General features: G+C 37.8%; 1 protein-coding gene across 2 annotated transcripts in view; it reads right to left on the bottom strand.

Annotated features, from left to right (window-relative positions):
- The window catches only part of tgfbr3 (transforming growth factor, beta receptor III), a 141,256-nt gene that overhangs the window by 44,297 nt on the left and 77,298 nt on the right, over positions 1-19,661 (bottom strand). For both annotated transcript variants that reach the window (XM_039691532.2, XM_039691533.2), the window contains exon 4: positions 15,959-16,096. In XM_039691532.2, the coding sequence (XP_039547466.2) occupies positions 15,959-16,096 (138 nt within the window). The remainder of the gene's footprint in view (positions 1-15,958; positions 16,097-19,661) is intronic.

Raw genomic sequence — 19,661 nt, 5'->3', positions numbered from 1 at the left:
AAAAAAATAGGAGGCAAAATATATATTTTTTGTAATTCTGTTAATTACACTGCGCAAATCGGATGAGGAAGGGTTGGCTCTTCAGTCTCCATAGAACTTAAAATATTCATTTTATTTTAGTTTTCGTGTTCGCATTTATGAGGAAAAAACAATGTTACAGACGCGACCGCTCTGAACTGGCACTAAAAGACTGCTTTAAAACTTTCACATAGTCTGTTGCCTTTAAGAAGTAAAAGCAGACAATACACTGTAATACAACTGTAATACAAGCCTCACTGAACATGTAACGAGTAAAATATTACTGAAAATTGATTAGTAATGCCTTACACTACTGCGTTACAGCAAAAAGTAATATGTTACTGTAATGTATTACTTTTGTAATGCGTTACTCCCAACACTGATTACAAGTCAGTTTTTTTTATTGCTGCCTTATGTAAAACGGGTTCGAGGGTAAATAAGAAAATAAAAATTATTTTTGTTTGATTATGATTATATTTTCTATCCCTATAAACACTCCACCCAAAAATGAAAATTCTGTCATCATTTACTCATCCTCAAGTTGTTGCAATCCTGTATGAGTTTTTTTTCTTCTGCTGAACGCAAAAGAAGATATTCTGAAGAACGACTGGAACCAAACAGAAAAAAAGTACTATAGAAGTCAATGGTGCCAAAGTTCCAATCGTTCTTCAAAATATCCAGCCCGTTCTCACGACCAAGTCATACAAATTCGACGAATGATTAAAAAGTGGCTAATTCGTAACAATTCATACGACCTCACTTGTACGAATTAATACGATAATTCTAATAATACTAATCGTACATATTTTACGAATTGGCCAATTCGTATGAATTCGTACGAATGACCTACCCCTTACCCCGCCCCTAAACCTAACCATCACGTGGGTTTAGACAAATCGTACGAATTAGTATGAGTGAGGTCGTACGAATTAGCCACTTTTTAATCATGCGAATTCGTACGAATTGGTCGTGAGATAGTGTTGAAATATCTTCATTTGTGCATCAGAAGAAAGAAACTCATACAGGTTTGCAACAACTTGAAGGTGAGTAAACGATGGCCGAATTTTCATTTTTGGGTGGAGTATCCCTTTAAGTTCAAAATCATTGGAAGGCCTTAAATGGATATGGTTTGGGTGTGTACTATTCCAATTACAAACTGTGTTAACATAGCTCCTCATTTAGTATTCCAGATATATCAAAATTAGAGGGTAAGAACCAATCTATACGTGTATGCAGACTACGCACCTGTTCCAGAAGAAATTTTCGTGAGAACACATGGCATGCAATTATTAGTGAACATGACCTGTTGTTGAGTGATACTGCACAGCTTTCCACTGAACCCATCCATAAAAGATGCCAAAAGGCTAAGAAAAGTCATAAAAAACATTTTCCATCCACTGCAAAGTGTCTTTATAGGAGCAGTCTCATTCGACAAGAATAACGTCTCCCTCAGTGTCTTGAGTGTCATCATTTCTCCTGCTCTTCTCACACTCACAATAACCCGTCTGGAGCATTTCAGCAGGCTTAGCCCTGCATAAATCGTCCTGTTTATGCCTTATCTGTCAGTAAACAGGTCCAGATTGGAGCTTAGCCCTGGGTTTGCTCGGAGATATGAGCTAATGTCCACGTTATGCTCTCGGGAGTCTGATTCAGTCTGAGTCTTCGTTCAGGCCCAAAGGATCACTGAAAGACTTAGCCCTGTGAGGTAACCTGACGAATTCAGAAATATCCAACAGAGTTGCTGAGTCTTACACAACCCAACCAAATATTACACCTTCCAGCCAAACCAAAATGTTTTATCTACTTCTGCGAGACCAGCTTGACATCTGGCATTTGCTGATCCAAGGGTTTGAAAAATTGGGTTATGAATTTTTACACCCCACTGCTGCCATGGTTTTCGCACTGGTTTTGTAATTGCACCTACGTTTATGCCTCATCCAAAGGCGGCAACATATGCACCATTTCCATCACACCTGTGTTACCTAATTTGTCCGATTAACATCTGTCCTCCAACTAGTAAACTACATGCATATTCCACTGGATTTCCTGCACCTTCTGCCTTTCAGCATCTACATATTACAACCATATGTTGAGGGGGGGAAAGAGACGGCATGCCAAATGGTTTATATCAATTATAAGCACACACTAATCTCCAAAACGTTCACAATGAAACACCCTCTACTTGAGAAAGCACAAATATCTGTAGGAGATGATGAATTGCTCAAAACAGGCGTGAGAGAGGAGGAAAGAGATGCAACGTGAGCTCCTGAGATGGGGGGAAGCAAACGTGCCATGACGTGCTGAAGAGATGAAGGCAGTAAATAAATTTGTTGGTGATTTGTTCTGCTAACTCCAGAAAGCTAATCAAGTTCCTGGCAACGTTCCATGGTCGTTTTCCTGTGAGCTGTAGAGAGAGAGAGACTGTCATGGAACAAACAACACCATCTGTCTGCAAGCGCCACAGAAGAGCGTTCCTGTAGATCAACCTCCATCGCAAAACCAATACTGGTCCCGCAATGGTTTCAATTAAAAATCAGAGGGAGAGGGAGACTGTTTTTGCTAACCTCCCGAGGCAATTCAAATCAGGAAAACAGCCACTTGGCAAATACAGAAAGAGCAACAAATTTACAACAGCCAAACTTTTTAAAAAATGTTGCACCATCAATTATTTCAGAAACGCTTGCCAGATCGAAAACAGTCCCCAAAAACACAGACCCTGCTGAAGATCACAGATTAGACCAGAATGAATGTGCAGGCTGGTTAGTTCTGGTTTGGTGCTGGTCTAGTTTGTGGATCATAAAAGTTACCAGAAAAACTTTCTTTTTGGTGAAGCAACTTTCTGGTGACCAAAAAATCGAAGCAGCCCAATGAAGCAGCCCGTTCTCATCCCAAGCACGGCCGCATTAACAATAGGGCGGGGCCCGAGCAAAGAGGGGGCCTGCGATTGGCTGTGGAGAAGTTGCGGCAAGTAATCTGATTGCCAAAGCCTAACCACGCAACACCCCCCACAAATAAGCCCTGTTATTTAGTGGCGCTTTGCCGTATATTCCATGCATTATCATGGAATCATTATCATTAATATTATAGGGACGTTCGCAAAGACCCGCCTTTTTCAGTTACTGTGTGACGAGCGACGAGCCAAGCGGCTCTCGAGTCACGCACATCACGTTCTCATCCACTCACGCATACATCGCGGGGCAAAGACTAACGTTACACTGAGTGATTACGAGAGAGAGTTCAGAACAGCTTACTGTTGATATGAAACAAAGTCTCAACTTTCAAATATTGTCATTTAGGTAATTTAAACAATAAACCATGCGTTTTAAAGTTCACCGACGTCAATCTACGGACAGCTTTGTTGTTAGTTGCGTATTTGGCGTCACTATTGGGCAGTGGTGGAGGAAGTATTGAATCTCAGTACTTAAGTAAAAGTACAAATAACCAGATCAATTTTTACTTTAGTAAAAGTAGAAGTAACACAATGACAACCATAGTTAAGTAAAAAGTACCTGATTTTAAATGTACTTTAAGTATTAAAAGTAAAAGTACTTGTATAACAATTGATTTTCTTAATGACTATTTTCTAATGATTAATAAAACATTTAATTCTAACTCATTCAACCTAATACTCCTATAATGATGTTCAATAATGATGGAAAAAAAAATAGTTGTCACCATTTCTGAAACAAGCTTGCAATTAAGCAATATAAACCATATCCTTACTATATGTTAATAACTATGTTTGGCAGTAAACGTGATTAATTTATGGTGTAATTCTGAACCTCTTGGCTTGCCATAATCCTAACCAAACATATATTACACACAGTGTGTTTCCTATGCACGAAAAAACAAATTTTCGCATATAAATTGCACGATAAACACACTGCGTGCGAGACGCATTTAGCTGATGTATCTAAGGCAAACAAACGTCACTGGTGAGACAAACGTGCAACGAACGGAGGATGGTCAGATTACGTTTTGGCAGGGAAAAAAACTGATCAGAAAATGAAATGAAAATGTAACAGAAGTTGTAGAAATGTAGTGGAGTAGAAAGTAAAATAATTGCTGCAAAATGTAATGAAGTAAAAGTAAAAAGTATGCACTATTTATTCTACTTAAGTAAAGTAAAGATACGTGAAAAATGTACTTAAGTAAAGTAACAAAGTATATTGCAGTAACTTGAGCTCTAAATGCGGCCCTGATCCCAAAACGTCATCTAACTGACGCTTTTGACAATACATCAACATCCAACGTTTTAGAGTACCCTTTAACGTCAATTAGATGACGCTATCTAATCCTAACCCTACCCCAGACCTAAACCTACCCGCGTCATCTAACTGACGCTAAAGGTAAAGCGTCAGTTAGATGACGCCCTAGGATCATCATCTAACTGACGCTAAAGGGTACCCTAAAACGTCGGACGTTGACGTATGGTCAAAAGCGTCACATAGATGATGTCTTGGGATGAGAATGTGTTGGATGAAGATACAAATATCCCATGCTGTTTGGAAAGTTTAACATTATGCCAACTAATCTGGTCTTCTTCAGACCTCTCTAGCCAAAAGCCATTTTTGAGATCATTTTGAGATATACAAGTATCTACCCATAGCCCCCTTCAGACTCTTTCACGACTGGTGGAAGATTGGCAATGGCTTCACAGGGATTGTGTTTTACAATGAGATGTTTGGATTTCAGGGCTTTTGTTTTAGGACGGGTGGTGAAGGCAGCCAACACCAGCTTTCTGCTCAGACTCCAGGACTCCCATCTGCCTCTTTGGACCTCCAAGTGCTGGAACCAGGAAACAAGGGTTGGCAGGGCTAATCCACAGACAACCAGCCTTATAAAGCTATTACTCAACTGTAAAAATATAGGGCCAACACTGAGGGACTGAGATGTAGAAACTTGCTTCCAGGGTCAATGACAAATAACAGTGTCCAAAATAAAGAAATGGAATATATATATATATATATATATATATATATATATATATATATATATATTTAAAAACGTAGTTTAAAATGGATGAACCAAGTTCTTAGAAAATGTTGGTTTTGAAAAAATGTGTCTGCCATTTTCATCAAAAGTGTACATGCAATGTGATGTGGTGTAACCATTAAGTAAAGAGTAATAATATATTTTCATTAAAATATTTATTTTTATATATTCCTGTTTTTTTCTAATAATTAATAAACACATGATGCTATCCTTAAGGTTTTTTATTATTATTATTATTATAATAGGACAGCTGTAACACCATGTATAACTTTAGTCTGTGAAAAGAATATTAAAATTAATTTTACAATTTAGAAATTTAAAACATGTTCATCATAGAGCAGGTTTATGAAAGTCATTGTATGAATGCACTTTTTATGATCTTTCTTTAAATAAATTAAAAGATCTAGCGAAAAAGAGCATCAAGTCGTTAACCCTAGAGTAGTTGAGTTAAACTAGCTGGGTTGATTTGTGCCTTGACATGACTAGATGTACTTCCTCTCCAACAATATTTGTAAGTTTTAAACAAAATTGCACATGACTTGGCTACGATGCTACTTAAGCCATCTGCTCAAGCTATGTGCTGGAACTGAGATCAGTTCACGGAGCATTGAGCCGGAAATAGTTCTGCATTAAACAGGGTGTGTGTAAGAGTTGAGCCACGAAAGGATGAATTCTGTCAGTGTGTCAGGAGTGTCCCTGGTAAGGAGGTTCTTGTAGCAAAAAAAAATAATAATAATAAAAAAGTGTGAGCTCACTGGATTGGCTGATTTCACACTAACTGTGAAGGCTGTATGTGTATTCAGATGATGTCATCATTAGACATGGGCTAACAAAATCAAAGCCCAGAGCAAAAGAAAGACGTGAAGTGAGGGGTGAAGGTATGTGTTGACAGCTCAACAATGGGATCACATTTTTTTCACAGTCTTGACTCATTATTGAGATGTTCCAGTGGAGAAAGGGGGCTTGAGGAGTAAAATTCCCACTTGCATCAATGGGGCCAACAGATTACATCATCAGCTCACACAAGGCACCAGCATTTATGTGCTATCAGTCGAAACAAACGGTCAGTTGGCTTTTCAATATGGCTGATGTTGATGCTAATCCAGTATGTAAAGTGCAGGGTGGACCATATAATAAATAGACACTCTGAACCCTATTTTAACAATGTGAAACGCAAGTGTCAAAGCGCATGGAGCAAGTAACTTTGTGGGCGGGTCCCGGCGCTGTTGCTATTTTCCCGGCGGGATAAATGCCTCTTGCGCCTGGCGCAAATCTAAAAGGGGTTGGTCTGAAGTAGCTTCATTATTCATAGGTGTGGTTTGGACGTAACGAGAAATAAACCAATCAGAGCGCCATGCAACATATCCTTTAAGAACAGGTGCGCATGTTGCATGACGGATTTTTATTATGACGGCGGGTTTGCCAGGCGCGCGCCAGGAGCATTGACAGCCGATGAGACCGACGTTCTTGTCAGGACAGTGAAAGACAGAAGTGACGTTGTATGCGGATGGGAGAAACCCTCGCACATCAGCGTCGGTTAAACATTATAGCCTATACGTATGTTTCTTGCCACTATTGGGCTAGTCTCGCGTAGCCAGACCTTCAGACTGACGGCTGAAGGTCTGGAATTCATAGCAGCTTTCTTTGGCCAAGGCCCGCCCATAAGGCCGTTTGACTGACATGTCAAACAACCAATTACAGTTCGTTTCGTTCAGCGTCACGTTTCAGGGCGTGGAAATGTCCCCACAACAACAGATCGGCGTGCAACAAGTCAGTCAGCAGCAGTTACTGGAGTGCTTTATGGATCAATTCGTTAACAAAGCTCAGCGCTATTAAATTCGCCCACGAACTCGCGCTCATGTCCATCTTATGCCCGCTTTGTCAACGCCGCACATTGAATACTCACATGAGTCAGGCTGCGAATGTTAGTTACGTCCCCGCCACAGCGCGCTCACGCCTACTAAATAAACGCTTCACCTCCGGCGGCGCGTACTCGCTATTCCCTTTAGCCTTTAGTTTAGCACATCTAGTGGATGCATAACGCAAACCCAGTCAAACGTTTGACTCTGCAGTATCTTATGTGCCTTATAATCCAGTGCGCCCTATATATGAATACTGAATCGGCCAGCTGCGATGTCAGCGTAGACCTGTTTGCCCACAAACACAGCTGATATCCCCTTCGCAACTAGCTACTTCACTTGATCTTCCATAATAGATAGGAGGGGACATACAACTACGTTTAGCTGATCTTGATAAATGCTCATTGTCACCTTTTAATGTCTATGATTGTTACTCATAAACACAACAGTTTTTCTTCCGCAATCACACATCTGCGCTTTGTTTCCCGGCGGACCGAAAATAAACGCGACACTGACGCCCCCGTAAATCCGATAAAATTCAACCAATCAGGTGACGACTTCGACATTCCTGAAGTGTTTCCAGTTAAGTGTACCATATGCATCAGACGTTTAGCCAATGTTCCGTGGGCGTGACGTCTGAGGATGAGACTACTATTGGGCAAACAGGTCTGATCCTTCAGTACTACAATTTTTTCATCTTCATGTAAACCACAATGATTTCCCTCATGTGTCAATATTTTCCTTGTTATAATGTATGATTTGCAAAAAATAAAAACTATTGCATCTGTGTTGATGAGAGAATCAAAGTGTATGCGCGTTGTGTACCCGCTACATATGGCCAAGCATGCGCGCTTAAAATAGCGCACCGCGCCACTGACTTCAGACCAGGTTTTTTCTGGTCAGGGGCGCAATTGTTTTCTGAAAGTGTAAAATAGCACCAGGGAATGTTTGCGCCGAAACACGCCTACTTTTTGCGCTGATCCACCCAGGGAGCGCAAGTTCATTCCCTAGTTTACCGATGTGCGTCTGTGGAGGGGAAAATCCCGCTTTGCGCATGTGCAAAATAGGAATGAGCCATGCGTTTGTGTATAAAGTCATTTACGCCGGGTGCAAGATAGGGCCCTCTTTTTTTTGTTTTTGTTTTTTACAATAGATGTACATCAACTTTATATTTATAACAATATAAAAATATGTTCAATTATATTTTTCAGTACTGAATAAGAAATTTGTAACATAATCCCTTGTGTGTGTATACATATATATATATATATATATATATATATATATATATATATATTAGGGGTGTAATGATACCGTAACGAACCATTAACTAACCGTTCGGTACGTTTTCGGTATGCAATTTTGAACTGAACGGTTCGTTGGACCATTTTTCCTGCAGACCAAAATTTCGTTATTTCAAATATAGGTGCGTCGCACGTGGCAAGCGTGCTCATAATGTAAGAGACGCAGGCGTGACCACAACATTGCCCAACATCAAATGGCAAATGTAAAGTAAGCAGAACGAAACTGAGCTACTCGTTATTGTGTGGTTGATGGACCGTTTATCAGTTTGGACCAATGCAACACGAACCGATCTTAATCAAGCAGCACTGTTACTACACAGCGAAATCAGAAAGAAAACATTTGAATTCGACACTAAAGTAATAACATCGCTGTGAGATCTAGTGAGAAACATTCACATTTCTCCGTTATTAACGGATCAAACAGCGCTGACGTGGAAAACAGGAAGAAACATTGTGCCATGAATCCAGATAGGCTATTATGCTTTCAAGTAACCTCACGTCAATTTTATTTTGACATTATGAATACAATTCAAATGCTAATCTGAACTAAAATAAACCTTTGTTTACAACTACTACAATATTACATTTCATTTTGTCTAAGGAGCTGTTTTGTTTTATATGCTCTTAAGAAAAGTCTAGTAATGTTATAGCTCCATATTGCTCAAAGGTAAAAAATATCATACTTTATGATGTTAGTTTTAATAAAAATATAATAAAAAATTAAATAAAGGAAATTTCTCTGCCATTTCTTTTTTTTTTCTGTACTGGAAATGTACCGAACCGCATCGAACCGAACCGTGACACAAGTGTATCATATCGAACCGAACCGTGAATTTTGTGAACCATTACACCCCTAATATATATACACACACAGACACACACACATACAACCATCAGGGCCTCAGTTCGCTACTGAAATTTTAGTCACTCAGCTTTCATTTATTAAGTCAATCATATTGGTTGTGAGCACTTTTGAGTATTTGTCTTGACCTAACTGAAGTATCGGTCATAAACAAAATGTTTACCCTTTCTCGTAAGGGTACATTACAAGAAAGGGTACACAGTGTGTTTATGACAGGTACTTAGGTAGCTCTGCCAAAAACATAAACATGCTTTTTATTAGCACTGCATACGAAGCTGGACATTTAAAAGACTGTTGACTTGCTAATAAACATCCAATGATGACTTCAGCACATTCTCCACTGAAATACATTTTGGCCATAGTCATCTGCATGAAATTACATGAAGCTGACATAAGAATACATCCTGTCTCTCTCTACAGGACATAACTCAATTTGCGGCCTAGCACAATATTACATTTTTCTCATCCATAATCTCCAAAGTATCTGTAACCCGAGCCTCAGTCACAAAGCAAAAAAACATGGTTCGCTGTGGTTCGGTTTCATTCTGTACCATGCAACAAGTTAAATGTGTTGACGGGCAGTTTTACAGAATAAATAGTCCCTTCCCACAGCCAGGTGATGAATGACAACTACAGCATTCTGAATTCTGGAGGAAAGACCAAATCTAACATGGTAAAAGTGGACTGACTCACACAAAGAGAATGTAGGGCGTAGTAGAGTTGGACATCTCTCTGTGGCCACTAAAGGAGTTATGAGGATATTATTATGTTTGTATTAGTATGCATGTTAGAGAAAGTCCCTCACACATAGAAAAAGAAATAAAGCATGCATTTTATTTGCACATACAGAGTCTCTGTACATCCACATGTACAGCACAAGCAGGAGAGCAGAACTTATCTACACACATGGAAATAATAGTGGCTCTCAGCACTACATTCCTCTGGAATGCTATGGTTTTAAAACCCATTTGAAAATGATTATTGCATAGAACCGCTAGCTACATAAAAGTATTTACAGTGAGGCAGGAAGAGTGTGACAGAGTTTAACTAGTAAACCAGTGCCTCTTACTCTCATTTCATTGTGATTTTCTCATGCGATAGGGACATAATGGGAAATTAACACCCGCTACCAGCCAAATTTGGGTATGTTGGACTTGGTACATCATTTATTTACCAGCAACTGTGGTGGGCGACTTGTTTCGGATTGGACTTTACAAGGAATTCTTAGCAACAACGGCATGGACGTACGTTTCTAAGAGCAGAATTGTGTATTATATGTTATTTAAATGTATCTCAGGTCCATGTAAAAGAACACTAAACAGTCCCTCCAGGATTTCACGATTTTTCTTTTGTGATTTTTGCGATCAAAATGACTGATTTTGTGGTGGTAATTTCCAAAAATTTGTGAAAAAATTTGCGATTTATATATAACATTTACCATAATAGTATTCAGTCCTTCCAGAAAAACGCGGAGTTTTTTTGTGATTGTTGCGGGCAAAAATCCTTGATTACGTGGCCCGTTTTCTTTAAAAATGCGAAGGAAAGAATATGCGGGATATTTATGCAATTTTATGGGATGAAATTGCAGGAATTTGCAAAAATTGAGGGAACTTGCAAAATTGCGGTTTGATAAAAAAAAAGAGAAAAAAAGTGATTCCCCCAACACCCTGTTCTCACTAGGCTAATGTAAGAGTCATTTCTTATTACTTCCTTTGATAAGCAAGCATACTACATCATAGAAAGTGCTGGGAATATTTAATTTCTTATCTCTTGTTTTATTTCAGACTTTAACGAGTGTAAATAAGGTGTGGCCCCTTTAAGAGCTGCGCGCTCCCTGTTGAACTCTCTGCAGTGTTATATGTGCGCCACAAACACCCCATGTGTGCGGGTAATTTCTGTTTGACGCTACTTCTTTTATATTATGTTGTTTATTAAGGAATGATGTAACGGTAGAACGTGTGACAGACCGTTATACGAGTTCGATTTGTGAGATGTCAATCGCCTCCGTGAGTCTGTCTGGCGTCGCGTAATTGCGTCACTTCATAACGTTCCCATGGAAACAGGAGGAAATGGCTGCTCTTGTGTGAAGCAAACGCAACATTTTACAACTTTCTGCTAAGATACATGTGACTTTTTTTGCAACGAAAATGCGAGGATTATGAAATTAAGCAAACCCCACATATTTTGCACGGAAATCGGCAATTTATGCGGCGAAAGTGCGGCGTATTTGAAAAAATGCGGCCCCCGCATAAATATTGGCTGATTTTGCATTGAATTCAGCGATCGCGTAATCGCGTTTTTCTGGAGGGACTGACTAAAATGCCCCATCCCATGTTCACTTTATATGTGTAATTCCAAATAATTTTGTTCGCAGTGGCTAATTCACACTGCACCACAAGACACACTGATTCAACAAAATCCAATGAATGCGTCTGTTGGTGGAGTGTGAATTAGCCTTTATGTTAAAACTAGTAAATTAACAAAACTCGCAAAACATTATTGTTTGCAGGCAGAGCAGTCATAAGAGCAGTGTCGTTATTGTTAACATTAATCTTATTAGATTTTCAGATAGTGAGAGACCACAAACATTTTTTTTTTTTTTTTTGTGATTTAACACGCGATGTGATGAAGACAGCACACCACACACTAACAGATACTCACAAACAACCAGACAGTGTCCCGACAGTTAACATGGGAAATCTCGCAAAATCTCTCATGGTCAAACGTGGCTTTAGAGTACACAAACATGGAGGACAAGGGGAAAAAAGAAATGGGACTGATTTTTACAGAAAATTCGGGTTTGGATGAAGTCTTGTTATTCTTCCGTCTTCCGTCAGCTTGCATTCTGATATTGTTTCATTCCACGTGACAATCTACAGAGTGCATGTGCGTTTGTCCTCAGGGTTCCCCTTACACAACAGGATCGTAAACGTGATTGTAAACATTCAACATTATGGATATTTCCGGTTTGAGATCGGTGCGGCGCTGACGTTCTTCCGAGCGATACGCCGGCGATATGTTATGCCCTAAATTAATACATGACTAACTAACTGTATTTTTCCATGTACATTTCTGAAATGCACTTTCTGTAAAGCTGCTTTGAAACAATATGTATAGTGAAAAGCGCTATACAAATAAATTTGAACTGAATTGAATTCTTAACACACCTCACACCACAGGAAAATCGTATAAGATAATCTGTAGAACCATCAAGATAATTGGGACTTTACCTAGGATTGTCGGAAGAGGAGAATTGAGGCCAAAATCAGCCTGATAATCTTGTAATAGTTGCCTTAAAACTAAATCTAATAAAAATCCTTTTCATTAATTGAAATAAAACTGAAAAATATATTAATTTTAGATGACAATTTAAACACAAATGACCTTAAACTGAAATGTTAACTGAAATAAAATAAGTTTCAGACTAAAATTACGAAAAAGCTAAATAGAAATATATAAAAACAATAATGTTAACAATGACAAAATTATTCAAAATAAAAATATAACATGAAAAAAACGCTAATTAAAACTATGAATACAATTCTACAATAGTATATAAATAATATGAAATTAACTCTGAATAAGAGAAAAAACATCCTGTCGCTGAAAAAAAAAAAAAAAAAAAACATTTACAAAGTCCATTTCCCATTCAAATGAACTAATTCAATAGCTATGCTTATGATCAGAAATCCTTCCCAACCCATTTTCATTTTCTCATTAAACCTGACTAAATGTGGTTGGCTATTCAGTGGGTGGCTTTCTTTTCTTAACACCCCCCCCCCCCCACACACACACACACACACACACACCCAACCCCACACTCCTCCAGCTCTCCTCTGAGCTCCCTCAGCGCAAAGAGGAACTCCCTGGATCTTGTCATCTTGTTATTTTGGGGCTAATAGGAGTGAAGTAACTCTGCTCCATTTCACAGGATGGCTGGAAAACAATGATGTCGTCAGGGAGAATCGTTGTTGCTGATCTCATCTTCATTTATTTGTGAGTAATGTTGCTTCAAACAAAAAAGCCGTTTCAATGATTTCCATGAACAACTCCATGACAAACAAAAGAGAGATTCTTTTTAGATTACTAAGGTAAACTGTCTTATGCAGTGATATAGATATAATGGACATGGATGTATGGAAAAAAATGAAAAAAACAAAAACAAAAAAAACAACAGATTTATGCCATTGATGTTGTGATCTAATGAGTGTTAATTAATGTCATAATGTAACAAAAATAGTGACAGGTCATTTAATTTATTATATATTTTAATCTATAATACATAATCTATTAATCGGTTGTTCAATGGACGGAGGCAGATCTGAATGTGACACTAAAGTCAACTGTTATTAAGAGGCAGAGTTTAAACATACAGTACTAAATGATTGGATGATTGGACAGTGGACAGGAATCCTGCCATATATCACTAGAAAGAAGACTGTAGTTTCACCAGAGGATCGGGTTATGACATTTCGAGAAAAAAAAAAAATTAGGAGGTCAGAATATATATATATATATATATATATATATATATATGAAACATGCATGTATGAATTGTTCACAATGTACTGTATGGTGAAATTCTATTTCATGTCCACTTTAATATAAGGTGGATGCATATACAATACTATGTTCAGTCCAGTAATAACATCTAGATGTTTTAGCATTTTATAATTTGTTTATTAAAGGTGCATTGCGCAAGTCTCTGAGTTTTTGCAGAACTACACCCCCTTTGGCGACAGGCGAAACTGCAACCAGAGGTGTGCATGCGCATGGACCACATGCACGCTTGCACGAGCTGTTCGTAACCAAAGGTGCATCAGCCGCACAAATCTTCTGTTACAGACATAATGCGGCCCTGATAATAATGTCTTCAGAGGTAATAAAGTTATAAATCTTCAAGTCATTTTAAATACAGTATATGAAAGGAAAGGCATTTGAGTAAATATGTGTGTAAGGGGAAAACGGAGGTAGTAGAAAACTTTGGTTTTTGTTTCCATCGATCTCCATGTTGAACTGTTTTATGTGCTTACTGTATCCACTTATGACTGTATTATTATGGAAACACGTTCGTGAACAATACAAGTTATTACTTTGTGTAGGATGAGCGCAAAAGTTTTATTTTCTTTGTCTTATGTGGAGTTCGTGTTTGGGGTTTGGAACGAACTACAAGCCGGTCTCTTTGAATCCATCTTCTATTTTTGAAAGTTGACTAAAGTTTTGTCGCTCGAGTTGTCTTCGCTGATACGGAGAATGGCGGTGAATACACAAACCTGCCAGACACAGCCAGGTGAGCGTGAACGTGCATGACATCATCCCATCCCGAATCCCTCTTATTGATTTTACTGTACAGGATTATAGAGGCAATCACAGAGAAGGGCTCATTCAGCCCATCAGGCAATTGTTTAAGCATGTATGGGTTAGAAAAACAACTATTTTTAACATGAAATGTTGCACAATGCACCTTTAGGTTCAGAACATGTGCTATAATTGGTTACTTAGTAATATTAATTTACCAGCAGCTCACATTAAATCCTTGATGATAAAATCAGAAGCAAGATTAGTGAGGAAAAACTCAATCAATACCAATCAGAAATTCATCCAAACTGATTCCAGATTCTGAAAGTACTGTTTATATGAACCCTAAACGACACAATCTAATTACATTGTGTTCAGAACGCCACCACAATATGGTCACTGGAGCAACCGCAAGTATAATTATATTATTTTTGCCTTGATGACATGCCAGTTTTCTTTTTAGATAGATGTCAAAAGAGCTTTTTTAGCATAAATAAAGTAAACATTCAGTCTATACTGTGCAGTTTGCAAGTTAAACAAACATATTCATGCATTTGCATGCTTATTTCTTCCTTTTAATTGGTTAATTTCAGGTCTACACCACTCCCTTTCAATCGCAGAGTAATTTCATTCGGATTGAGCTCAATCGGTTCGATTGAAGTGTTTACATGAGCCATCAATACGATTATAAACAGAGTACTTGGGTGCATGTAAACATAGCTATTGAGGGGACACATCCATTCCCAAAACTATGCAGATGGGTCCCAAAATGAATTGGTCAGATTGTGTTTCATAAATGAGGCTTTCCTGCTGCTCAGATTTTTCTGCTTAAACCGTCCAGTCGTCTCACACGTGTCTCCTCTAGAGTTTCAGTAGGGATCCCTGCAGACTTTTAAATTTGCCAATATATAAAATTCTGCAAATCCAATGTCAGAGACCTCAACATGAACATTTCTCATTAAAGTTTTCCCAGAACAAATAATCTGAGCCATGCTATACACATTAATAACTCTACACTCTTACTCTACATCAACAATTGTCCCATTTGTGTTGATTTTTTTTTTCAAATAAAAAGTTGATCCATATCTGAGAACTCTAAGTCTCATGAGCTATAAAGAGCACCCACTGAGCAATAAGTGTTTCTGTGGTAAAAGCGATGGTTAAAGCAGTGGGAAACAGAGCGTCTCGACACCAAACATCCTTTAGGCAGCGTGGTGAACATCCACAGCAGTCAATATAAACCTGTGAGCCTGTGCCAGATGCAATTACACAAGCCTCTGTCCGAAAGATGGTTGTGTTGGCATGGGGTGTGTTTACGTGTGTGTGAGCGTGTTTGTGTTTCCTCTGGGTACACACACCTGAATGCATCTTTGAGCGACTAAGGCCTCTGCTGACAGGAGAGTGGAGAAGTTTGTTTGAGGAAGGTAAGACGAGCCAAAGAGAGTGTAAATGAATTGTGTGTTTAAAGATGCTTGTTGATTTAGAATGAATGAGAATCTGAATATTCTTTACTGAGAAAATGTAGATGGAGTTGGCTCAGAAGCAGTGATGGGGAGGAAGGAGAGAGAGACAGAGCGATGATAGAGAGATGGTTTGAGAGTCATAAAGCTGCTCGGACTCACATGGAAGATGCGTTTAACTCCTGAGACCAGTTTCTCTGTCCGAAGCTTCCAGAGGATGGGCTGAGGGGAGTTCAGCACAAAGACCAGTGGTTTTTGGTGCATTTGCAGGGACTGGATGGGCCGCAGATGTAACACCACCTGAACACAGCAAAGAAAGGGGTCAAATGAGAGCGAGAGAAACATGAAATTCATAGAGTGCTGAAGACAATGAAGACAGGAAGGACACATGGAGCTCTGAACTATATAAATTCCACAGAGCTTCTGCTGCTAGAAGGAATTCTCAGATATTGTCGGTCTTTTCAAAAAATATTTTGGAAATTCAACATTAGTGAAATGAAAATTGTATATTTAATTTTGAAAAACTGCAAACATAAGTCATTAAAATTTGCAATCCATAAAATGTTGTTACTTTTAATTTGATGTTTATACTGTATACCATATTTTTAAAACAATTAATGAAAATGATTTTTTGAAATTGAAACAAACAAATATATATATATATATATATATATTATAAATCAACATGCATTTCTAAAGATTTTTAAAATATTTTTAATTTTCTTCATCTGGTCACTCTAGTTCACCTTTGCTCTTGGGTCACATTGTAACCTACATCTCAAAAAATATTTTAAGCACAACTAAAGCTGCTTATTTTTATTTATGGGATTATCCTATGGCTATAAAAATCATGCTAGCAAAGCTTTTATTTATTTATATCAATCCTACTGAAATCCTCCCCTTGACTCTATTTGCATTTATGGTGACCCCACATTGGCTTGTGGGCCCAATGATGAGAAATTCACTGTCATAAAAACCTATCATTCTCCAAACGTCTCTCCTGTCCTTTTTTCTCTTTCAATTCCGCCCCCTCCTCAGTTGCATTCTGTTGTTATTGCAGTAATGTTAGTGCCAAAAACATGACTACAGAAGCATTGTGAACGCCTGTTACTCCTTATCAGAGTGTGTGCTATTTATGTCTCCACCCCACTGATAATCGCACAGCGACTGAGAAAGCTGTGTTTTTCTTTGGAAGGCCACTATATGTGGCCACACTGGTATTTGAACTTTCACACACAAGTGCTTTTGTCAAAAAAAAAAATAATAATAAATAAAAATAAAAAAATATTAGTTATTTTTAATGGTGGTTAAGGCTTTTAAGATGCATCTGAAAGTAATTATTAGTCTTATTAGTGGGTGAAAAAATATAATAATAATAATAATAATATATTATATTATATAAATGCAATATATATATATATATATATATATATATATATATATATATATATATATATATATATATATATATATATATATATAACAAAGAAAGCTGTGGATTTGAATTCTGTCATTTCAAGTATTCAGAAATCTGTTTCAGATTCTCATGCATTTAGCCGGTGTTTGGTTGCATTATACCCGGTCTCACAGCTTCTGACGGGGCCCAGTAGACCAAATATAACCTGCTGATTTAGGTCCTGCAGTGGGGTCGAAACCAAACTCCATTCCAGACATGGTTTGATTAACTACCTCTCAACACTGACCTGACAAACAAGCACTGCCTCATCACCTTTAGAGCTTTATTACTCAGCCTCTTCATCCTTCATACACTGACCGATTACCCACACTTGAATTTGCAATCTTTCAAAATAAAAAAAAAACATTTAAAATGTCGGTTTGTTCCTCACACTCAGCTTTAATATTGCTATAACAGATCACAATTTTGACAATTTATGATTTTTTGTGTTCTTTGGAAGCTTGGAAGTTGCATTGTATTTGCATGGAACGAGTGAACAGTCCTGTACATTCTTCAATATTTGTCCTGGAATAATATGATGCAGGTAAAGAAGTAAATGATGACAGACTTTATTACGATTATTATACCATGTGTATTTCATATAGTTTGAAACAGTTTCTTGTGGTCAACAAAATGTCAAATTGTGTGTCAATTTTTTTTATTATTATTTTGGACTGAACCATTCTTTCAAACTCTCAAAGGACATCCAGGATATTTTTAATATAGTTTGAAATAGTTCCATTCACATTTGGCCCTTTCTCAGGCTAATATTATTACACACTTGAGAACATACTCCCACGACTACATCAAAACAGCCAGTGTCAAATTATTGGCTAAACAAATTAGTAAGTTAAGCAATCAGACACTGTAAACTTAATTTGGAAATGATATTATCTTAGATCCAGTCAAACACATCTTCAAAGACATTGCTTTGATGCAGATACGTAGTGTGTAAGATAAGGAAAAGTTCGATTGAACTGCATATGCAAACTTTATTATTATTATTTTTAACTGAAACATTGAATCATTTCATTTTTTTTTTCCCTTGACTGCAACATTCAGACCCAGAAGGTCACGTCCAACCAAACCATTTCTTATAACTTAGATTTATGTTAATGGTGGATAACCAAACTTCTTGTTGAAATACCTCATGACCCCATTTATTTACTATACATTATTCAGGGTAGCTCAAAAGGCATGCCCTAAATGAGACACTTGATGTGGACATGCGTCCTTATGACTTTCTCTTGTGTGTCCACAACATCACAGGCTGTCACATTTTCATATTATGGTGAAAATGGTGCTCAATAGTACCTTGTGCTCCTGACCTGCCTTTAGCAAAACTACATTACCAAATTGTAAACTTAATATAGTAATTTACTGTACATTACTGTGTATGACTTCAAAGATCCTCAATAGCATCTTCTATGTAGCTGCAATGTGTCCTCAATACACCTTTCTGGCGTAACTTGGTTAGGGCCGAGGATGCCATTTGGAACAGTCAAGATCAGTGCGTAAGTCCAACAAAACTAAATTACAAAAGAGCAATAAACCTTATTTTGTTTTAAAGGAAGCAGATGTATTCTTGGATTGAACTGTGATGTGTTTACGTCCTACCCTAAATGACAATGACATCTTAAGTGTGCTCTGACCAAGGTTTGGAGCTGCGTAATGATCATCTCCCCCGCAGATTTGAGCCTAGGGAGGACGCTGGAGTAAATAAGAGCAAAACGAGCAAAATAAAAGTGCGGCAATAATCATAAAAGTGGGGTCTTTGGAGAGCAGAGAATGGAAGATATTACAAAGTGCGCATCACAAAAGGGCACAGAGCAAACTCAGACCATCGCTTTTTGTTCCACTGTTTTTTTCCCGCTCACTTGCCTTCCTAATGTCTGTACTCAGTGGAAAATTTTCAATAAGCATCCAATAGGCCTATCTACCCAAGCCTCCCTCTTGGCTCAGTCTGAGCAAACGTTCACAAACAAATCCTACCTGCATGGAAAGATTTTGAGTGGGGAGGAAAAAACGAAACTGATAAATGGATCAATTTGCTGTATAATTAAAGGAGTTATTCACCCCAAAATGAAAATACTGTCACCATTTACTCATCTTCATTTTGTTCTTAACCCATAAGACCTTAATTCATCTTTAAAACATAAACCTAAGAGATGTCTCTCCCTCCAAAGAAAGTTTATTACATAAAAATGTTAATGCTTCAGAAAGTGCATAGAGACTGTAAAAGAAATCAATCGAGACATGATGACTTTATACTTATGTCAGGATTTTATCTTAAATATAAACATTGATAAAATGTACAAACCTAAAACAAAAATGGTAAGCAAGAGCTCAAACATGCTAGATATGCGAACCAATGAGGTTTGTTCTTGTGCGTCAAGCAGAGCAACCTTT

The sequence above is a fragment of the Pimephales promelas genome, chromosome 8 (assembly GCF_988280905.1).
Source record: "Pimephales promelas chromosome 8, fPimPro1.hap1.1, whole genome shotgun sequence".
Lineage (NCBI taxonomy): Eukaryota > Metazoa > Chordata > Actinopteri > Cypriniformes > Leuciscidae > Pimephales > Pimephales promelas.
This window is presented reverse-complemented; position numbering and strand designations above follow the sequence as displayed.